Genomic DNA, 23,783 nt, shown 5'->3' with positions numbered 1-23,783 from the left:
CCTCACTTCTTTATCCAGCAAAGCTATCATTCAGAATTGAAGGCCAGATAAAGAGTTTCACAGAAAAGGAAAAGCTAAAGGAGTTCATCACCACCAAACCAGTATTATATGAAATGCTGAAAGGTATCCTTTAAGAAGAGGAAGAAGAAGAAAAAGGTAAAGATACAAATTATGAACAACAAACATGCATCTATCAACAAGTGAATCTAAGAATCAAGTGAATAAATAATCTGGTGATCATAATAGAATCAGGGACATAGAAAAAAAAACAGGTATTTTAAATACTATAAATATGCTCAAGAGAAAGTAAAGGAAAACATAAATATAATAAGAAAAATTGAAGATAAAGAAAAGACTCAATGAAATTTTAAAAAATCCTCACCCAAGGATAATTTTTCATTGATTTTTAGAGAGAGTGGAAGGGAGGGGGAGAGACAGAGAGAGAAAAACACCGATGTGAGAGAGACACATTGATTGGTTGCCTCCTGCTCACACCCAACCTGAGGCAGGGGATCGAGCCTGCAACTGAGTTACATGCCCTTGACAGGAATCAAACCTGGGACCCTTCAGTCCGTAGGCTGATGCTCTATCCACTGAGCCAAACCAGCTAGGGCCCAATGGAACTTTTAAAGGTGAAAAATACAATCTATAAAACAAAAATACATACTGGAAAAAATATTATACAAATATAACAGTATACTTCCCTGGCTAGTGTGCTCGGTGGTTAGAATGTTGGCCCCCACAATAACAGGTTACGGGTTCAATTCCTGGTCAAGGGTATGTACCTGGGTTGGAAGGCAACCAATTTATTTCTCTCTCTCACAGTGATGTCTCTCTCTCTCCCCTCTTTTCCTCCCTTCAACTTTCTCTAAAAATCAATGGAAAAAATATTCTTGGGTGATGATTAAAACAACAACAACAAAAGATAATATACTTTTTTATAAGAACACCTTTAAATACAATGCTATATATTAAATACATCAAAATGTTTCCCTATCTTAGGGGGAAGTGAATGGAAATGGCTTATGAGATAAGTGGGGGAAATCAATTAATTAGATACATTTTTTAAAATGAGGGGCCTGAAGAAGACCTATTACGATAAATGCCATGACACGAGGAATATGATTAATTTAATCCCAAACACTCCAAGGAACAAAGCAAGGAAATAAACCCCAAAAGTGCTAGAGCCCAGCTACTGTGTGTCAATGGTTGAGTGTCAACCTACAAGCCAGGAGATCTCAGTTCAATTCCTGGTCAGGGCACATGCCCAGGTTGTGGGTTCAAGCCCCAGTGGGGGGCGTGGAGAAGGCAGCTGATCAATGATCCTCTCTCATCATTGCTGTTTCTGTCTTTCTTTCCCTCTCCCTTCCTCTCTGAAATTAATAATTTTTTTTAAATTATTAATCAAATTCTGACCTGATTAGGTCAAACCCACTGAAGATAATCTCCCTTCTTAGAATCAACTGATTTGGGACCTTAATTACAATCTGCAAAATTCTTAAAAAAAAAAAAAGTGGTAGAGAAAATAGAAAGCTGAAGTTTGGTAGATGGCTAGAAAAACCTTTTAGCCCAGCTGATGTTGCTCAGTGGTTGAGCAACGACCCATGAACCAGGAGAATATATATATATTTTAAAAATAATAAAATAAAAACCTTTTAACCAAGAGCCAGTCAGACTTTTGGAGCCTAAGAGGCAGAGATTAAAACACCAGGAGACGAATTATCATAGCTAATACTTAATGTAAAACTAACCATGTGCCAGGCATTTTTCTAAGTGCTTGCCACATATTAATTAACAACTTGGTGAGGGAAGATTTCATACAATCTTTGATGCCTCATAAATCCGTGGAAAATAATAGTAGATTTGTGTTTAAGCCAAAGGTTGAAGCTAAATAGCACACGGGGGCCTTGGCTGAGGTTCCTTCTTTCAGAATGAGTGACTCAGTAAAAACAATGAGGACAAGAGTTATTGTATTGAAATAAGTCTATATAAACAAGTGAGGAGAAATCTTAGCTCCATGAAGAGAGGAGGTGCCCAGCCCCAAGCTCTCAGCCTCCTCACCTTCCCACCATTTCCCACCATGGCCCAGGACCCTACTTTACAGGGGAGGAGATGATACCACATGGACCTGCTCAGAGTCAATTGTTCAAGTCTTCCAACCCTCAGCCCCTCATTTCTGCCCCTACTGCTCCCCCATGCAGTTGTGGGTAGGAGCCTACCAGGACCAGGCATATTCCTAGGATGCCTGGCTTAAAAAAATACACTTTATTGAGATAATTCGCATACCATAAAATTCACCCTTTTAGAGTCACCACTTCAGTGGTTGGTAGTATATTCACAGGTTGTACAACAATCCCCACTAATAATCCCAGAACATTTCACCTAAAAAAAGCACACCTCTATGTCTACTAGTCACTTTCCATTCCCCCCTCCCCCCAGCCCCAGGCAACCACTAAGCCACTCTCCTGTCTCTATGAATTGGCCTATTCTGGGCATTGCACATATATGGAATCATACAATCAGCGGCTTTTGGACACCTGGCTTTGGGGAGAATTTTCAGACAACAGATCATCACTGTCCCCTCTGTTCCTGGTTACAGTGCGAGGCTTCCTGGATACTTTACAGACCTCAGCCAAGGGCTGAGGGGCAGACCTTGTCACAAGGAGTGGGTGGCCAGAACAGGATGACTGAGTCGCAGGGCAGCTGGGCCTGAGCATCGAAGGGTAGGCCAGGGATTTCTCTGAAATTCTCCGAGTAATAGACAACTAAACGGTTGTCAAGGAAACAGCCCGTCCAAAAATTATAGCACTATCTTTGATGCATCCAAAGTTTCATTTCTATGATTTTTCTTTAGGAACTTGATGTCAATCTGTTCACATTTAAAAAAGGCAATACTGGGAAGTAGAGCTACTGGGCGGAGGATGTACTTCTGGGTCACACAAGAGTCACTTGATCACTTTTGAGCTTCAGTTTTTTCACCTGTAAAGTGATGGTCGGTAATGATATCTACTTTGCATGTGGCTGTGACGATTAGAAAGAGTGAAAGTGCTCACTGTGTGCCCGAAGCACAGGGAATGCTGGACACACAGTGGCTGCTCGTCATGTCTGTGCAGTATACAGCCTCGTGGTGAGAGCGTGCCAGACCTGGATGTGAGCCTCGCTCCATCACTCAATCTCTTCACCTGCAAAATTGAGGTGAAGGTAATTCACAACGTCATTTGGAGGATCAAACAGAACTATCCTAGCTAATACTGAACACTCACCGTAGCCAGGCTCTATTCTAAGAATTCTCCATGTGTGAGCTTAGTCCTCTGAGGAAACTGAGGCACATGTTAAGTGACTCGTCCGAGGTTATTCAGCCAACTAATGGCCTTGCTGGTTTTGAAGCCAAGCAGTCTACCTCTGGAGCCCACATGCCTCACATTACTCTAAGCTGTCAAAGTTTTAGCGCAGTTCCTGGCACAAAGGAATTCTTCCATAACCATCAGCTCTTGTGATTGTGAATAATAGTAACGCTTTGGCAGGTGAATCGGGTTGAGGAGCTTGATAGACCTCTAACTTTTAGTGGAGGATACAGACTTTTATACCCAAAAGTATTTGAAGCATAGTGCCTAGCATAGAATAAGGACTCAATAAATAAGTGTTATTGGAATGAGTTTTAAAAACTGATATACTTATTAATATACAATGTGGTAGGCCTTTCTGGGAAGGCTGGCACTAACTGAGCTTCAGTTGCACCCACTGTAGCCCACATTTGACCCACTTTGCCCAACCCTTTGCTTCCCTGATCACTATAGAGCCATTATTCTCATAAACATTTTAATTGGTCTGCTCTCTTGCATAATCTCCATTCACTGGCTCCACCTCTGTCATCAACCAGTTCCAGATAGTCACACCCCAAACCCTGGCCTTTTCTTTTACACCCATTCTTCTGGCCCATTAGACTCAAGGCTTTCCATGCACAGGAAGATTTCCTCTCTATCCTGCACAAACAAGATTGATCCGTCCTCTGCCTCTCACTCTTGTGCCTCCTCCCTCAATGACTCAGACATCCTAGTTTACCCAAATGCCCATAACTCTTATCTGTCACACAATCAAAGCTGTCAGATTCCTGGTTCTTATTAAAACAAAACAGAACAGAACAAAACACGGACCAAGGAATCTTTGACTAATCAAAGCATTAACTCAAGCCGGGGCTGTGCAGCTGCAGGGGAGGAGTAGTTCGGCGGAACCTCCTCCTCACCAACCTGTGTGAAGTCACCCTCTGGGTGTTGACAGAGACCTCCTTGTACCCTTGGACAGAGGTCTGGCCTTTGCTCGCAGCCCAGGGCTGTCTGGGCTTCCTCCAGGAGACTGGAGCTGGACTCAGCACACACATGCGTACAGAGTGCACCGGGCCTTGTCCTCCAGGGAGTTTCTACACGAAAGGCCTCACTCCTTGATAAAACCAAGTTGTGGGCAGATCTGGCCTCCCTGGATTGCACTAGAGAGTGCTGTGAACAAAAGCCATGCCTGGCATCTTCCTCCAGGTAACATTAATAACTTCCTGATTGTGACCCAAGTCAGGTTTAGGGAAATGCATGCCAAGAGGCTGAGAGCTGGCCTAGGCTGGGGGGCAGGGTGAGGGTGAGGGCCAGGAGCAAGAGTCCCTGGGTGAGGCAGAAGACCTCCTCCTGCTACCTCCAGTGTGCAACTCATTTCTAGGTGTCAGTGTCCTCAACATTTACCTCCCACTTCCTTCTACTTGCTCCTCTTGCCACCTGCAAACCAACTTCCACCTGCCGTCTTTCCCACGTGCCTATTCTTTTTAGCTTTTCTTCCCCTAATGTTGCATCTACTCCCTATCTGAAAAGCTGATCTACTATTTCCCCTCACCCCCTAATTCCCTGGCCTGAGCCAGGCCTCCAGACCTCCGAACTTGTGAAACTCCCAATTCAAGGCCACTGCACTTTGGCTGTCATCTTGCCCGGGTTCCATACCACTGCTCAGATGCATATTTCCCTCTCATATGAACATCTTCATTAAGACCATTCTCTGTGCTAATCAGTTTGCAAGTTTTCCTAGTTACTTGGCCTCTCATCTCTTTCCTAGCTTGCACCAGACAGTTTCCAGCCAGGTTCAGTTAGAAGAGAGGGAAGGGTGCCAGGGGTCCCGGAAGCGTGTGATTTCTACCTCAAAACCATCCTCTGAAATAAGCCCAGATATGTGAAGCCTGAGGTTAGTGGAGAGACATTTTTGCTGGAAAGGGCTTCCTTCCAAATGTTCCTTGGTGGTAACTGTGTGAGATGAAGACAAGAATTATTTGGAGGGCTAGTATGTGAGCCATTGCATTTTTGGTCATTTCATGGGGAACTTTCTACTCCCTACCTGTGCACATGATGGCTGCAAAGACCCAGCACTGCCCGTACTGCACTGGCTGGCAACCTGTGGCGTGCCACTGTTTCAGGATGGCCACGCTGCCGGTCCACTCTGCAGGGTTGGTGCCGTCTGAGAAATTCTCACTCCACTTCCCATTGAGCACCCCATTGTCATCATTGCTGTTGATCTGAAGAGAAGCCATACATAGAAGAATTAGAAGCATCCTTTTCATCAACAGGATGTGATGTGTGAGCTGCCTTGCAAGGCCTGAGACACAGAGGAGGCTTTGATCTCATTTTACCTGGGAACTTCTGGACCTGCCGGGGAAGGGGTCGGGATGTGAAGCTGGCCACTCTGACTTGTGTTCCACAGTTAATTAGTTTATTATTCTATTTCTACACACTCCCTTACCCCTCACCTCCCCATCCCCTGGAAAGCTTGGCTTTGGTAGCTTTTAAAAATACTCAGAGCAAAGGAAATTTAGAAACAATAAGACCATTTCACAAACTATGGCTACCCTCAGCCTTTCCCAAAACATGCAATTTGGGATTAATAGACATGATGGCCCACGCCCAGCTATTTCAGAGCTCAGTTGAGAAAAACCTGTTAGCTATAACTTTCATCAGTCTTAGCCAAAATGGCTTTGCAAGAGGGCCCATGCCTCTCAACTCTTCATTCTCCCATTGCAGGGGCAACCGTGAGTGGGCAGGGCTCCCCTGGCACGGCTTCCTCCCTCTCTGGACATGCCCTGCGTGGGCAAATCCACACCCAGCCTCACCATGGCGCACACCACCCTGCTGATGTAGACAGGGCTCCCTCGAAGGGCACAGTCTTTGGCTGGGTCATTCTTGAAGTGCAGGCTCTTGTCTAGCAACTCCAGGCAGATGTCTATGATTTTCTCTTCAAACTGCAAGGAGAGATGCCGAGAGGCAAGGCACCCATGCTTGGCACATGCAGATATGGAGCCACCCCACTCAGCTCTCCAATGGAGTGTGTTTGAAATACAAACCTACTTGGAAGGTAACTGTGTCTAGTAGCACAGCCATGAACTCGAGCAGGTACAGGGTCTCAAAGCTCTAGGATCAGAACTCCCCCACTTGGTATGTCCTGCAAGTCAAATCCTTGGAGTTTTTTCTAATGTGTCTGACTGGCTGAAAAATTGTTTCTCTCTCTTCTCTCCTCAATCTCCACACTCTTGGACCTCACGAGCTGTTCTTGCTAAAACCACATTGCCTCATCTTCCACTCCCACCGGCTGATCCGGCTCAGCATTGGTAGTTAAGGCTAAGGTGATGGCTCCAACTTGCCATGGTGCCAGCAATGCAGGAGGGCTGTGGGCTGACTAATAGCATGTGAGTTATGGAAACTTCCCACCCAAGGCAGGCGAGGTGAGAATGCCACTTGTCCTGAGGGCTTTTGCTGAGCCCAAGCCTAGTTTAGTATCATAGCACTAGTTATATCTTTATTCATCAGGCTCAGGTATAATGATGTAGCCAAGGTCTGTCTTGCCTGCCTAAGTGTATGCTCTGCCTCTCTCGAACGTTCCTTGGAACTTCACACCCCAGATCTGGCACAGTGCTCAGCACAGAGTAAGGGCTCTGAGCATCTTTGTTGAATGAGAGTAAGTGAATTAATTGATTTCCATGTAACACTGGGCAATAAACAGGATCTGGAGGCTCTCCGATCCACTTTCCCCAAGGGATGGTTTGATCAGTTCACTTTTCTGCTTTAAAATGTTCAAAGATCCCTGTGACCTTTGATCAGAATCAAAGCTCTAACCTCCTCTACAAGACACGTAAGACCCTCCCTGATCTGGCCTTCTTCTACTTCTCAATACCCTTGCCTCACCAGTTTTGTTACAGCAACACCCAGATTCCTTGTAACCCCTGCAGCAGGTCAAACGGATCCTCACCTTTGTGTCTTTGCTCATCCTTCTCTTTGCCTGTGATGTTTCCCCCCACCTTCCTTCTCTTGGTTAACTCAGTTCAAGTATTTCCTCTTCCAGGAAGCTTTCCAGACAGCCCCATGCCCAACCAAGTGCTCTTCCTCCAGGCTCTCAGAGGCCCCTGTGCCCGTCTGGCAATCGTTACATGTCACGCTGCATAAGTGACCTGCTTATGTGACTGAGTCCCCACTTCACTGTGGGCTCGGGGACAGTGTTTTATTCATCTTTATATCTCTAGCATCTAGAATCCTGCCTGGCACTCAGCAGGCATTCAGTACATGTTCACTGAATAAGAGATATGAGAGGACCCAGGACTCAGAGACCAGCAGCTCTGCTCTTCTGCTTCTCACCGGTGGCAGCAACCTCCTGTCCAGAGACTCACTAAGATCCCTATCTGTCCATGCTGAGTGTGGGGGTGGGGATGTCAGCTGGGGCAAGTTTAGGCTGCTATGTCTCATCTTGACTATATCCACCTGGGGGGCCTAGGCTGGGCCTGAGGCCACACGTGTTGGACAAGTCCAGGAGAGGAAGCCATAGCAAACTGGAACAAGGCTCTACACCAGTGGTTCTCGACAAGTCCAGGAGAGGAAGCCATAGCAAACTGAAACAAGGCTCCACAAGCTCCCCTGGGATTTCCCATTTGACACCCCTCTGGGTGGCAGGGCTGGTCCTCTCCCCCTGCCAGTGCCCCAGTGCCAGGGCCAGCCTCAAGAACCCTCCTCCCTGGCCTGGTTCTGTACTTCCTGGAGCATCTGCTGAAGGTTGGGCTGTTGTAGAGCATTGTGATTAATATGATGCTATTTTTACAAATAAAGTCACATGTTTCAGAATATGTGTGGAAAACAAAACCTAGAGCAACCTACACCACACTAGAAACAGTTACACAAAAATATGAGGCACCACCATGGCCGTTGTCGTGGTTGTGCCTTCATCCTCACTCACACTCAGTGGAGTTCCTGGGTGGGTACCTTCAGCTGCCCTTCTCTCTCTAATCCTGACACAGTCAGCAAAGAACACCTTCCAACTTTCTATGGCTGCTCCTCTAGCTCCCCGGAGTCACATCTCACATCTTCCCAGTACCATTTAGTTCCCATTAGTCAGTAGTTCCAGACCTACCTTGCCTGAGGGGCATCCTCCCATCCCCCTCCTGCTTCCCTCTCCCTTAGACGGTCCATGAGCTGGGCCGAGACTCACCTGCCCATAGTTCCAGGGACAAGGGCGGATCCAGTTCTTGTTTCCTTGGTAGATGAAGCCGTAATCATTCATGACATACTCCTGCCTCTGGGGCTCACTGTCCAAGAAGACAGCGTCCCCTAGGAATCAACATGGGAGGACACAAAGCGGAAAAGTCATCTTGCCCTTCCTGCCCATCCCCCTCCACAGAAGGCATGGAAACAACCCTGAGGACTGCACAGGGCGACACCAAGAGGGGAAGCAAGACCTGCTCAACACCGGCAACAGGCTCAGCGTGAAAATGAGGTGGGACAGTACAAATGTACCTTTGGTGGAATTTATTGGTTTGCAAAGCACATTTACATCCCAGCCCCATTTTAAGGTTGGGGAAACAGGCTCACAGTGATAAATAGCTTGCCCACGTCACATAGTACAGGGTGAAATGTGAACACAGCCTATGTGACTCCATGCTCTGTGCTCTGCCATACTTAATTAATCCTGGTTGGAAAAGAGCAAGCCAGAATTTAGGGGTTGGCTTTGACCTCATCATTTCTTTTGTAGGACTCAAGCTTTAAAAGAGAAGACCCCACAGATACCATTTTCTTCCCCACAGCTCCAGGGGGCCCTCAGGACAAGTCTGAAACACACAGTTTTGGAGGGGAGGTAGGTGTGTGTGAGAGAGAGAGAGAGAGAGAGAGAGAGAGAGAGAGAGAGAGAGAGAGAAAACAAACAGATATCCATCCTCCTTGATCCAGTGGCAGGGCCTATTCATCTGGCGGATGGGTAAGAGTTCTGTGCCAATCAGTGACAGAGCAGTGGAGGTGGTTAGAGATATTAGAACCCAGCCAGGGCTCTGGGTTTTGGCACAACGCAGCAGGTCCCCTCGGTGTAAGGTTGGTGGAGAAAGTAGAATGAGAGGGAGTAAGAGAAGGGAGACATCCTCTTATTCAGAAGTGAGAATTTGTTGAATTTGACCTCAGCCCCAAATCCCTTATTCTCAACTCTTTCTGCCCTCTTCCTACTCTGTCCTCCTGGCTTGTCCTTCATTCTGCTCACATCCGTGCCAGCTGTCTATGGAACTACTCCTGCTCCCAGGTAGATGTAGAGGACAGGGATTGTGGGCCAGGTAGTTCTGGGATATTTCCTGTAGCTATGTTTGCCTATGACAAAAACTTTCCAGTCCAAATAAATAGGGAACCAGTTAAAAATTTGGTGCATCCAAATGGTGAAGTAATTGTAGCTGTTAGAAGGAATGTACTGACAGGAAACTATGTCCAACATTGAATTTTTAAATGAAAACCCCCCCGCAAATTAGAGCAAACTATGTGTTAAATAATCCCATGTGTGGTATGTATTATATAATTATACACATATACATATATGCAATAAATACACATTTGATTACGCGTAGAACATTTTTTGTAAGGCTACACAAGAAAACACTAACAGGACTCCCTCTGGAGAACGGAACTTGGAGATTGGGATAAGGTTTGACTTTTCACCCTTTCTTTTTTCCTTCCTCTTTCTTTCTTTTGCTTTTTTTTTTTTTTGTCCTTTACTTCATTCCACAATTCACTTATTAACTCTTACAATGAAAAAACTCAAGTTAAGTTAAAAATGTATGATAAAGGTAAATGTTAACAGTGGTCAAACTTAATTGTAATATTTTCCTTTAAAGTAAAGATGACTTGGCTTATAATTTTAAAATTCTAGATGAGTAAATAAATAGCAATTTATCCCTCCCTGCCTTTTGGTGGTTGGGAGTGAATGCCTAGTGCATGGGTTTGCGGAGGTTTGTGGGTTCCCAGGGAGCAGGGGTCTAGAAATCCTTGATCCTGGCTCTCTGTGGCATTGACAAAGGGGCAGAGGCAAGGGACCCCCACACAGGCACCCCGCCTTACCTGAGCACCAGGGATTGAAGAGCAGAATGAATTTCCCAAGCTGGTAGGCCGTGACAGACCCCTGGAAGGAGTCAATGTGAACCTTCAAGAGGTACTGACCCACCGGCGCCATGGGAGGGGCACACAGGCTCACCTCCAGGGAGCTGGCCTTGTTGGTCTCCAGTGAGGCCATCCAGGGACTGGGGCTATGCCGACCTGCCAGGCTGAACACAGCCCGAGTCCCCTTGGCCAGGTCGGGCATCGGTCCTGGGAGGGAAGCAGAGTTGAGGCCCTCTGAGGAAACCTCCCAGCTCCTGAGACTCTGCCCCCACACCCGCCCCTGTGTGCCAGCAGGGGTTCGCACCGGTCTCAGCTACGAAGATGATGTTGTCCAGGTCTGGCTCGAAGCCCCGGTTCCTGAAGTACAGGGTGATGTTGAAAGCCTGGCCCCGGCGAACGATGAGGTGGTCAAAGGTGATCTCCTCTGTGTGGTGCCGCATGTTGTTCCGGGAGCTTTGGAAGTCAGTGACGGACAACTCCAGCCCTGCAATGGGGCAGCCGGGGCAGACGAAAGAGCAGGGTTATGGAGCATGGTCCAGTCTTGTCCACCACTTACTAGTTGTGCAAACTCGAGAAAGAAGTTTAGCCTTTCTGAGCCTCAGTTCCCAAGTTGGTAAAATAGAATCCACAATACCAGCCTTACACGGTTGGTAGAAGGATTAAACAAGGCTCCGTACATGTACGTGCCTCCTTTTTACTTCTTTCCTCCCTTCCTTCCCTGCTTCTCTGACCCTCTAAACCAGTGGTTCTCAACCTTCCTAATGCCGCGCCCCTTTAACACAGTTCCTCATGATGTGGTGACCCCCAACCATAAAATTATTTTCGTTGCTACTTCATAACTGTAATTTTGCTACTGTTATGAATTGTAATGTAAATATCTGATATGCAGGATGTATTTTCATTGTTCGCCACCCACAGCCTTCCTCCCTTACTCTCCTAGAGGGACATGGTTTTCTCTCTCGGTCCAACTCCTGTAGGACTGGCCAAGTATGTCTGTGCCCTTTAGCCTAGCATGTCCTCAGATTTACGCCAGCATCCACTTTCTTGAACAAAAGTTGAGTTTCACTTTCCCCTGTACCAGCATCCAAATCTGGGAGAAAGTCCCTGCGTGAGCCGCTGTGCAATTCACTGGCCTTCTGACTACACTAACGCATGTGCCCAGTGCTTGGGGAGGTGTGATGCTGAGGTCAGCAAGGAAAGGCCCACTCCCAGCCTCCCAGAGTTTCTGCTAAGATGCAGACTGACCTCAGTGTCCTCCAAGTGTACCTCCCGCAGAAGGGATGCTTTTCTAACTTCACCTTTGAACATGGTCACCGCATGGTTCCCACAGTTGGCTCATCCATCTCCTTCTCAGTCTGTATCCATTTATGTGTCATAGGTCCCTTCACGCTTTCCTTGAAAATGTCTGTGGTGTCCATCTGTCCCTTTCCACATTAACATAATTCCAACCGCCTCACCTCACTCCTAGTGACATGAACAGTCTCCATCAGGTCTTTTGCTTTCCGTCTCTCCACATCACCCACCCCTTAACACATCACCAGAATACCTCTCCTCCAGACAACTTGATCATTCCGTTCTTTTGCTTTAAATGCTCTGAAATACCCAACAGCCCACTGTACAAAATGCACACTCCTTAACCTGGCACTAACGATCCTCCATACCTGGTCTTCACTTACACTTGCATTCTTACTTCTCACCACTCTCACCACTCTGTCCGTCTGATCCGTCTTCAAGCAAATGGTAGCCTTCCTGTCTATGTATTTTGCTGCTGCTATAGCCCCAACTCAGAATGCCCCTTCACTATCTAACCAAAGTCCACTTTTCCTCCAGCACCTGTTCAAGACCCACCTTCTTCATAGAGCTTGTCTCCTTTGGCCTACCCTTCTTCCCATCTTCACTTGATCTACAGCATGTAACTGTATCACTCACAGGGAACCTTAACTGCTTAATGGACAAGTTAATATGCTCTCTTGTTCATTCACATCAACAAACTTTTACTGAGAGTCTATTAGATTTAGGCTCATTATGAGATGTTCAGATATTTTTGCAGTTACTTTTTGGTCTGTTTTCCACCACTAGATGTAAATCAATGGGGATAGAGACCTAGCTGTGTTGTCTCATCTGTATTTAGATTTTAAGAAATATGAACCAAAACATTTGACAAAATCCAACATTCTTCCATAATGAAAATACTCAACAAATTAAGACTAGAAGAAACTTCCTCAACCTGGTAAAGGTAATCTATGAAAAATCCACAGCTAACATTATACTTAGTAGTGAAAGATTAGCTGCTTTCCCCCTAAGATAAGGAACAAGACAAGAATGTCCACTCTCACCGCATCTATTCACCTGGATGACTATAACAAGAAAGAGAGAAAGCAACAAGTGTTGGTGAGGATGTAGAGAAATTGGAACCCTCATATATTGCTGGTGAGATTGTAAAATGATGTGGCCATTTTGGAAGCAGTCCAGCAGTTCCTCAAAATGTTAAACATAGTTACCATATGACCCAGCAGTTCCACTCCTAGAGATTCCACTCCTATACCCAAGAGATTGAAAACATATGTTCACAGAAATTTGTACATTAATGTTGATAGCAGCATTATTTATAACAACCTGAATGTTCATCACCTGATTAATTAATGAAAGTGGTATATCGATACACGGGAATATTATTCAACCATAAAAAGAAATGCTGAATATATTATAGCATGGATGAAAGTTGAAAACATTATGCAGAATGAAAGAAGCCAAACACAAAGGCCACATATTATATGATTCCATTAATATAAAATATGAAGACTAGGGAATTCATAAAAGCAGAAAGTAGAATAGAGTTTAGCAAGGGCTGGGATGAAGAGGATATGGAGCATGACTGCTAATGAGCATGAGTTTCTTATAAAAGAAGTATAAGCACAATTTTCAGCACATTGTAGGTATTAAAAAATGTTTGCTATGATGAGTAAAGTTCTCTGTCTTTTGTATAATCACCCTGTACTTATTTCAAATTTCAGATTCAATGAACACGTTATTGAGGGCTTGATAGGCACTGTGATAGGCATTGTCCTGGGTACCTCAAGACAGTTTTCTCATTGTATCCTCCCCACAACAGTAGAGGCATGAAATGTCATGTCATCCACACTTGGCATAGAGAAAACCAAGGTTTAGGCAAATTAAATGTCTTGCCCAAAGTTAAACTTAAGGTTACTTGCTCAAGTCCTGTGCTATTTCCATTACCCAATAGCTACCGCCCATTTCCAGCCTTCACTCATGTTCAGAAAGGACACCCAACCCACTGCCAGTTGGGAAAGCACTTGACTTTTCCCCAGTGGTGGAATTAGAAGCTCATTCTTTTTGGAGACCAGTTGACTAGACAGAGCTTGCTAACTGGTCCTGATTCAGCTTAGGCACATGACCCAGACTACTCAACAGGAGTGGTAGCATCTGCCTGACAGTGAGCAGTGGGGACAAAGCTCATCCTCTGGATGCATTCTGGGTCCAGTTAACATCTACCTGTAACATAGGGATTGTTCTTCAGCCCAGACACTAGATGTTCAAGCAGGAGGTACATTTAACATTGGACATATTTGTTCTTTTTATGCAAGGAGAATGTGGTGAAGTGACCAATAAAATAGAAATAAAACGATAGGAACAACTTTTAAAGTAATTGGTCTCAGTGTCTAGCTAAAGAGATACTCCCACACAAGCACAAAGAGGCATAGAAAGAATTTCCATTGCATCATTGCTTATATAACTAAAAATAGGGAAGCAACCTGAATGCTCACAATAGGGGACTGGGTAAATAAATTACTTACACCCATAATATGAAATACTATGCAATGTAGAACATAGTGAAAATCTGTAGGTACTGAGTGGCATGGATAGAGCCCGAAGGCATACTGTTGAACAACAACAACAACAAAAAGTCAAGCTGTAGAAAAATACGTACAATATGATTAGACCAAAGATATACAAAAAAAGAAGCCACACATACTAATATTACATTGAGCATGTATATATGAATATAAATGTATAGACAAAAGACTGGTAACAGTGGTTTCTCTGGAGATGAGGCTGGGGTTGGGGGTGGGGTAAAGGGACTGACTATAGCTTCACCTGTAATTATTGCTTTATTTTATTCCAACTCTGTATTAGTATATTTCTTGTGAAATTAAAAATTTAAAAATAAAAATTTAACACAAAACAGTAAACGAAGGTAAGTCTGTTACATTTATAGAACTTTATAGCTTATTCTTATGATTTCAACTAACCATTTAATCTTCATAGCAGCTCTTTCTAGAGAGCGGGAATTGATATAGATAGAAGGGTGGTGGTGAGATTAGCTAAGATGAGGAAGAGACCTGAAGTAGGGGAAGAAGTGAAGATATGAAATTCAGAGACTTCTAGAGATGGAAGATAATGTCAAGATTGTCTCGTCCAACCCCCCTTGTTCTTTCAGGCATGGGGGCTGGGAACTGGAGAAGTGACTTGCTCAATGTCAAAGGGTCAGCTGGTGGAAAAAGAACAGAAACCATGACCCCCTGATTCCTGATCCTGCCCTGTCCTACTGGGCTATAGAAGCCAGCATGTTGGCTTGGCTGTGTTTACCTGCTGGCATCTCCTGTCTCCTGGTTCTTGGGTTACCAACTCTGAGGTTCCTGGAGTTTCTACTCCTTCTGCCTCTGTTCTTTATTTGCTCCCTTCTTCCTATGAATGCACCCTCACTTGACTTCCTACAGTCTCTCTGTCTTTCTTGCCCCTGACCTCCAGCAGCCCCACAGGCCTGCCCTACCTTGTGCCATGGTGGCTGCCTTCAGTGCTCGGGCTGCTCCCCACGGAACAGCAGGATGGCCCGGTGCTTCAGGAAACTGGTCTTGGAGTGTCTGCTTCACCTTCCATCCCTGAGATGCCAGGAGACACTGGAGGCGGGGCTGGCTGCTGCACTGCCACCTGCTTACTGGGCAGATCACAACTGGTTTTCTCACTTGCCCTCAGGTTTTTCTTGGCAAAGTTGCTCTGCTAAGATGAAGTGCAATGGCCAATGAACTGTCAGGGCCTTGTGCTATATAGGCCTTTGACAGCTCTTGGGCAATGGGGTATTCTTTGGTAGGTGCTGTACTGGGAGGGAAGGAGCCAGGTAAGCTGATGCGGGAGTAGTAAGCTGATGCGGCTTCCAGGGCGATGGAGAGAGGCTGCACTCCTGCAAGAAGGAGCACCAGGGCCACAAGACTACAGCTCACAACTGAGACCCAAGCCTAGGACTCTGCTTGCACCTGAGCCCTCTTTTTTATTCTGAAGTCACTTCCTGGACATCAGTGCCATAGAGCCCCCTCTGGATCACTTTAGTATGACTTTTTTGATATTTATTTTTTGTCAGAGGTATTGTCATGGGTAAGATCTGCCAAGTTCCAGGTGACTCCTGAATAAAAGCAGTAGAGGAAGAAAACTTGGGAAGATTCGTGGAAGAGTTTTGGAAATAGATGAGAGAGTGGGAACGCCAGTGAGTGATCTAGTAAGATTCTAGTAAGAAAAGTGCAAGTCCTTGGACTGAATGTGTAAGGGAGAAAAGAACTGATGGGAGAAGAGAGACACAAAGGGGGAGGGTTCTTCATAGGCAGTTGGTTGGACTGCCTGAAGAACGACCCCCCTCCCTTTCCCCTTCCTTCCCTCCTGTGGGACACTTCTCCCTGTGCACCCCTGCTTTCTAGGTTCCTTGTCTGCTTTTCTCAGGAACCTCAGTCACCAGCTCCCATCTCTCCTCCTGTATTTCCAACTCTCTCTATCCCCAGTCAGTATTTAAAGTGTATTTACTAGTATACATGTGTATATAGAATTCACTAACACACCGTCACCCACTTTCTATCCAAAGTGGAACTCCTGCCCGGCCGGTGTTGCTCAGTGGTTGAGCATGAACCCATGCACCAAGAGGTCACTGGTTTGATTCCTTGTCAGGGCACATGCCTGGGTTTTGGGCTTCATCCCCAGTAGGGGGCATGTAGGAGGCACTTGATCGATGTTGATCTCTCTCTCTCTCTCTCTCTCTCTCTCCCCTCCCCTTCCTTTCTGTCTAAAATCAATATTTTAAAAAAAAGTGGAACTCCATCCCTCTTCCTTTCCTTCTGCATCCCTGGTCTTGGTGAGTGAGGACAGTGCCCACCCAGTCACTCTGGGAGAAACTGGTACCACCTTATTCTTCTCCAACTTCCTGACTTCCCTTAGCCATCAGTCACTGAGCCTGTCCAGTCCAACTCCTGATTATTTCCTAAAACTGGCCCTTCTCCGTGCCCTTGGTCTTGCCTTCCCTGAAGCCTCCACTTGCCTAGACAGCAGCTCCTAACGAGCCTCCCTCCTATCCTTTTTCCAAATGAATTGCCAACGTGATTTTTCTGAAGTGCCAATTCAACCAGGTTGCTCAAGATACAACAGTTGGGTAAAGTCCAAACTTGTCAACATCGCCCCCAGAGCCCTTCAGGATCTTTCCCTCCCAGCCTGGAATCCAGGCAGGCAAACCCCTTCAGTTACCCCACGGAGACCTGCTCTCCTGCACCTCCAAGTTCTTGAATGAGTTGGTCTCTTTCTGAAATGTTCTCCTCTCACTTGTCTACTTTCTTGTATCCAGGCTCAAGCATTGCCCTGGGGAAGTCTTCCTGACTCTCTCTTCCACACCAGGCTTTCAGGAGCACCCCCTTTTGTGTTCTCAATTAGCCTAGTCATACTCCACATTATAAATACTTACCTATCTTTCCTTTTTAAGGGCATAGCCTGTGTCTAACTAGTATATCCTCAGTGCTTAATAATGACAGTGGTTAACAAGAAAACTACTAGAAGAACTAGTAATAGCTTTCACATTCCAGATGCTGTTTTAGTTCTTTTTTCTTTTTCTCTTTTTAGAGAACCAGGATAACGTGAATATAAAATTGAGCCCCTTTATTTGGACTTTATAACAAGGGAAACTTAGTAATAATTAAATAATTAGGGGTGTAGTTATAATTAGGGATATAGGCTTCCTAAATGAACCAGTATGCACGCTTTATTTAATGACTCAATAAAAAATTGTGTGTCCTTGAGCCTTCATTATTTAAAACTCTGATTTATCTAAGGCTACACAGTGTTCATTATCCAGCAAGGGCATCATGTCTTGGGGTCCACCAATGGAGGAGCCACCATTGTTGGGATTTGCTGGCTGTTTATTGAGGCCGTTAATGAGACCATGCAGGGTGAACATGTTTGTTTTAGTTCTTTATGTGCATTATCCCACCTAATATTCACGCCATCCCCATGAGCTGGGTACTATTATTATTCCTATGTTACAGATGAGGAAATCAAGACTTAAAGACATTAAATAGTTTCCCCAACATCACTCACTAAGAACTGGTGGAGCTAGATTTGGACACAGTCAGACTCCAGAGTCCTGTGTAAGAACCTTGCAGTACCTGAAGCATGGCTGGTTTTCTAGTTCCTATCTGCTAACTGATGGAATAAATTAATTAAAAGATGATCCATGAATGAATGAATAGGTAAAGGCATGAACCCATTGTCACACTAGCTGAGATGGGAAGGAGAAATGGACATGGAAGCACAACCAATGGACACAGACACCAGGGTGGTGAGGGCATGAGCGGGGGTGGGGCAATGGAGGGATAAGGACACATATGTAATACCTTAATCAATAAAGAAAGAAAGAAAAAAAGAAATGGACATGGGCAGGTAAGATTAATTGTGAGGGGAGGTAGGAAGTGAGTGCAGCTAGGCTGGGCAGGTCTGGAGAGGTGGGGGTAGCAGAGAGAAAAATGCCCAATGGCTACCCAGCAACAACCTATTTCATGGCTGGGGCTAATGAGCGACTTATAGATGCAGCCTATCATTTGATTCCTACAGGTCATTTGTGGGAGAGAGTGTGCTAGGGGAGGGGGCAGCTCTGATCAGAGCAGCTGGTCTCTGGGTTGAGTCAGGGAGGCAGAGGAGAGTCAGGAAGCCGAGTGGAGTTGGTGAGAACCTTTCCATCTGGACAGAGACAAGGCTGTGGCTGCAGGGAAGGGCCACAGAGCAGATCCTGGGACACTCACTTGGGAGGTGCGGAGGCACCGGCCATCCCTCCGGGCAGCCCAGCTCTAGCAAGGTGGGGGTGGGGGCCCCCCAGACCTTATAAGACTCAGAGAGACTAGGACCCTAGTCCTGGTCCTGCCATGAATTCCCATTATGGCCTTAGACAAGTTCTAGCCTCCTTGTCTGTAGATTCAGGGTCCTTGGCTCCGTAGTGCCCAGGTCTGAGGAGAAGGCAGAGAGCTCCCCACAGACAGTTGCGAAGGGAAGCCAGAATTGGAAGATCCAGGTGGGATCCTTTTCCTCCTTCCTCTTCCCACCCCCAGACATGGAGGCAGTGACCCAGGGGAGGTGATTAAACTCATCAGAGGGCCTCTGCGTATGATACCAAGATCTTTAGAACACACTTTCTCATTGGATCCTCACTGCAACCCTCTGAGGGAAGGAAGGCCTGGCACTGTTTTATTGTGGCTATCATCTTGCAACTGAGGGAGCCAGGGTCACACCACGACAGAGCCCAGACTCTGTCCAGAGCTCTCTCCTTTGTAGCACACAATGCACTGAATAGCAGGGACTCCAAAACTACCAGCCCAAAGGATATGAGGACAAAGTCTCTGTGACCGCCACAGCAGGCGGAAAGACCAGCAACCACTTGACCAGGGTGCTGCTGGCCTGGTTTGTGCCTCCTGCTCCTGAAAATTTCTTTTGCCATGTCTGCCTAACCCCTGGTCACTGACAATAGGGCGGTGAAGGACTGCGGTGGGGCCTGGGGGCGGGGCTAGAAGAAGTCAATGTGGGGCAAAGGAGACATATGTAATACTTCCAACAATAAAAACTAAAAAAAAATTTTTTTTCTTTTGCCAGAGTTTATCTGTGGGCACAACTGCCTGGTCGGATGACCCCCGCGGTTCGCTGTGAGGTGAGGGGAGGGCCAGGACAGGAAACAGAGCTGCGCAGGCCTAATCTCAGGGCTCTCTCCAGCAGTGGTGGGGACCCCGGCATCCTGGGCCCTGGGATGGCGGAGCTATCAGGGAGCTTTGAGACTGTCCAACCGGCTCATCTAACCGAAGTTCTAACCGAAGTGAGGAAATGAGGCCAGTCGGTCTTGCCTACATAAAGGAAGAAAACACAAAGGGTACATTTTTTAAAAGCCAATTTTTAGTTGGGGAGAGAGGAAATATTTGAAAGATCAACCACGAAGGCAGAGATAGCTAATATCCCCATACCCCTGGGAGGCCCAGGAGAAAGCCTGCCCACTGATCCCCTCCAGTGACACAAGTCCCTGCATCTCCAGGCAGGAGGGGCAGCGACTAAGCGAAGGAGGACCTACCACCCTGTAAAGGGAGCAAGTTTCCAATTTCCGTAGGAGCCAGTGCAGGCTCCCGGTCTCCTGTGGGCAGCAGGGAGCCACGTGGCAGAGCAGTGACAGAGCCCCATAGAAATGGCCTCGGCACTTACTGGGGACAGGTGCAGCTGCACACAGGTGGAGTGTGGGTGTGCAGGCTCCTGCCCTTCCTGCCCAAAGCAGCCGGCAAAAGCAAAAGGAATACAAAACAAGGGAGGAGGAGGAGGGGATGAGGGGAGGAGGGTGGAGAGGAGCCGAGCGAACCTGCAGACTCACAGAGCAGGTGAGGAGCGGAGGAAGAAGCCATGCCTGAGCATCCGCGGCAGGATGTGCTCCCTCTCGGGCCTTCTGGATGGCCTCAATTTTCCGTGATGGAGAGGCGTCAATTAGTGATGATAACAATTTTTTATTGAGTCATAATTGACACATAACCTTGTGTAAATTTTAGGTATACAACATGTTATCTGAAACACTAATATATTGCAATATGATTATCACCATTACACCTCCATCATATCATGTAATATTTCTTTTTTTGTGGGAGAACATTTAAGATCGGAAGTATATAATACAGTATTGTTAACGATGATCACAAAGCTGTACATTAGATCTCGAGAACTTATCCTTCTAACTAGAAGGTTATGTCCTTTGACCAACATCTCCCAATTCCTCCCATTCCCAGTCCCTGGTAACCATCACACTGTTTCTAACAGCTCAGCTTTTATAGATTCCCCATACAGGAATACCTCATTGTACTGTGCTTTGTTTTATTGAACGTCACAGATGGACCATTTTGCAAATTGAAGGCAAGATTCTCCACCAGCAAAGAGATTGCCACTTGCTTTATTGCAGTAGTCTGGAACCAACCCGAAATATCCCCAAGGTATGTCTGTGTAAGTGAGATCATGCCGTGTTTGTCTTTCCCCATTTGACTTCTCTCCACTTAGCATAATGCCCTCAAGGGCCATCGATGTTGTAGCAAGTGGCAGGATTCCCTTGTTTCTCCTGGCTGCACAATATTCCATTGTGTATGTACCACCTCTTCTTTGTCCATTAGTCTAATGACACTTACATTGTTTGCATATCTTGTCTATTGTCAGTGAACATGGCAGTTCAGGTATTTCTTTGAGATAGTGGTTTCATTTCCTTCGGATATATAACCAGAAGTGGAATTGCTGGATCATATAGTAGTTCTATTTTTAACTCCTGAGGAAACTCTGTACTATTTTCTATGATGGCTGGACAAATATATATTCTCAACAACAGTGCACAAGGGTTCCCTTTCCCACATCCTCACCGACCTTTGTTATCTCTTGTCTTTTGTTTGTTTGTTTTGTTTTGTTTTTTAATCCCCACCCAAAAATATTTTTCCATTGAATTTTAGAGAGAGTGGAAGAGAGAGGGAAAGACAAAGCGAAACATCGATGTGAGGGAGGTACATCGATTGGTTGCCTCCTGCTCGAGCACCGACCAGGACCTGAGTGGGGAGGAGCCTGCAATTGAGGTACATGCCCTTGACCAGAATCGAACCCGGGGCCCTTTGGTCCACAGGCCGAAGCTCTATCCACTGAGCCAAACTGGCTAAGGTTCTCTTGTGGGTTTTTATTTTCTTTATGATAGCCATGTAATGATAACTTAAAAAACAACAACACAATGACACACAAGAATAAACTCAAAATGGCTAAAAGACATCAAAGTAAGTCACAAAACCATAAAAATCCCCGAAGAAAAAACATAAGCAGTAAAATCTAGACATCTCACATAGCAGTATTTTCACCGATACATCTCCTAGACCAGTGATGGCGAATCTATGACACATGTGTCAGAGGTGAGACGTGAACTCATTTTTTTGGTTGATTTTTCTTTGTTAAATGGCATTTAAATATATAAAATAAATATCAAAAATATAAATTTTTGTTTTACTATGGTTGCAAATATCAAAAAATTTCTATATGTGACACGGCACCAGAGTTAAGTTAGGGTTTTTCAAAATGCTGACACGCCAACCTCAAAAGGTTCGCCATCACTGTCCTAGACTCCAGCACCTAGAGCAAGAGAAGTGAAGGAACAAATAAACAAAGGGGACTACATCAAAATAAAAAGCTTCTGCAGAGCCAAAGAAACCATCAACGAAATGAAAAGGAAGCCCACTGTATGGGAGAACATTTTCACCAATGATACGGTAACCAACAGGGTTGAATCATTATGAACGTTTATTCCAATACTGCTGGCAATATAGGAGAGCAGCAGCCATCCACAAAAATCTGCTCTGCACCCCACCATAGCTGGCTGCCTATATTGGTAGAAGTACAGCCCAACCTCAAAAGGTTCGCCATCACTGTCCTAGACTCCAGGACCTAGAGCAAGAGAAGTGAAGGAACAAATAAACAAAGGAGACTACATCAAAATAAAAAGCTTCTGCAGAGCCAAAGAAACCATCAACAAAATGAAAAGGAAGCCCACTGTATGGGAGAACATTTTCACCAATGATACGGTAACCAACAGGGTTGAATCATTATGAACGTTTATTCCAATACTGCTGGCAATATAGGAGAGCAGCAGCTCATCCACAAAAATCTGCTCTGCACCCCACCATAGCTGGCTGCCTATATTGGTAGAAGTACAGAGGAAAGTAGGCAAAGGGCAAATGGGCAGTTTACAGATATGCAAAAGGGCTGGAGTCCTCAAGGGCTGGCGATTCTGGTTTCTGGCTCCAGTTTCTGCAACAAAATTTTTAATCTTTCCAAGATAATAGGCAACTCCAAAAGGGGAAGAAGGGAGCTTCCAGGTGAGCTCCCAGGTCCTGAGTGCAGCTGCCAGCCAGGTTAGAATGTGCCTTCTTTAATCAGAACAAAACAATCACGGTTAACAGCCTGATTAATATTTCTTACAATTCTAGCTGGTTCCCCTGAAGCATGGTGGCAACCATGCTTGGTGGGAATTGCTGTTTAAAATTTTAACCCTGCTGACTTGGCTTTGTACTTATTTGCTTGCTGAAACAATAGAAACGTTACTTTGATTTTCTGAACTTATGTATGCTACCCCAATCGATTGAATACTCCATTGTTGGAGGTTTGAATATCCCATTGATTGTGATCTTACTGGTTTTCGAAGCACATTCTTCTGTACCTGGAAACCAGGACAGCACAATTACCCTAAGTTGCCTCAGTGGCTACAGATAATGCATTCCGGTTGACTCAGTGGTCCCAAGACCAGGACAGCACAATTATTCTAAATTGCCTCAGCAGCTCCAGATAATGTGTTTCCGTTGATTCAGTGGTCTGAAGACCCAAAACCATAATTAATCTTTATAGATAACTAAATTGCTCAATTTCTGTTGATTCGGTGGTCTGAAGACCCAAACTATAATTAATCTTCATAGATAACTAACTTGCTTTGTGCAAACCAGATTCCTCATTCCAACCCCAAAGATGTAATCGATACCTTTGTAATACTTGCCTATATAATAAGCCTGATGCTGCCACCATTTTGGGACTGGGAGATTTGGAGCCATAACTTCCTCTCAGTCACTGGCTTATTAAATGACTCATTAATTTGGTCTTGCAGGGTACAACATCCCAACATTCTATTTTTGCCCCTATCAATTCATCTGGTAAAGGGTTAATTTCCAAAATGTATAAAGAACTCATACAACTCAACCCCAGGAAGACAAACAATACAGTTAAAAAATGGGCAAATTTTTAACACTGAATAGACACTTAACAGATGGGCAATACACATATGAAAAAATGCTCACTGATCATCAGAGAGTGTTGTGGTCCAACCCCAGCAGGTCCAGGGGTCCCCAAAGGTGTGGACAGAGTCGGCGAAGAAAGAATGACACGGAGACAGCGTTCAGTTGATCAGCAGCCTAGCCAGGATCTCTAGCCAAGTTCTAGTCAGGATCTCCAGCGAAGTTCTGGTTAGGATCTCCAGCCAGGTTCTCCAGGTTCTCCAGCCAGGTTCTGTAGCCATGTTCC

The 23,783-nt window shown here is 45.5% G+C and overlaps 1 protein-coding gene and 1 long non-coding RNA gene across 2 annotated transcripts in view; one reads left to right on the top strand and one right to left on the bottom strand.

Moving 5' to 3' along the window:
• The window catches only part of TGM5 (transglutaminase 5), a 30,330-nt gene extending 15,034 nt beyond the window's left edge, over positions 1–15,296 (bottom strand). Inside the window, exons 1-6 of the mRNA XM_006778031.2 lie at positions 15,208–15,296; positions 10,720–10,899; positions 10,377–10,622; positions 8,497–8,615; positions 6,137–6,265; positions 5,368–5,545 (exon numbers count right to left, since the gene is read on the bottom strand). Coding sequence (XP_006778094.1) covers positions 5,368–5,545; positions 6,137–6,265; positions 8,497–8,615; positions 10,377–10,622; positions 10,720–10,899; positions 15,208–15,217 — 862 coding nt within the window. The 5' untranslated portion in view covers positions 15,218–15,296. The remainder of the gene's footprint in view (positions 1–5,367; positions 5,546–6,136; positions 6,266–8,496; positions 8,616–10,376; positions 10,623–10,719; positions 10,900–15,207) is intronic.
• LOC107181559 overlaps positions 1–20,060 on the top strand; it is a 22,988-nt gene extending 2,928 nt beyond the window's left edge. The window contains exons 2-3 of the long non-coding RNA XR_001512221.1: positions 15,526–15,530; positions 20,046–20,060. This is a non-coding gene — a long non-coding RNA (uncharacterized LOC107181559). The remainder of the gene's footprint in view (positions 1–15,525; positions 15,531–20,045) is intronic.
• The last annotated feature ends 3,723 nt before the right edge of the window (positions 20,061–23,783 follow it).

The sequence above is a fragment of the Myotis davidii genome, unplaced genomic scaffold (genome assembly GCF_000327345.1).
Source record: "Myotis davidii unplaced genomic scaffold, ASM32734v1 scaffold46, whole genome shotgun sequence".
Classification (NCBI taxonomy): domain Eukaryota; kingdom Metazoa; phylum Chordata; class Mammalia; order Chiroptera; family Vespertilionidae; genus Myotis; species Myotis davidii.
Note: the sequence above shows the minus strand (reverse complement) of the source record. Positions and strands in the feature narration are given on the sequence as shown.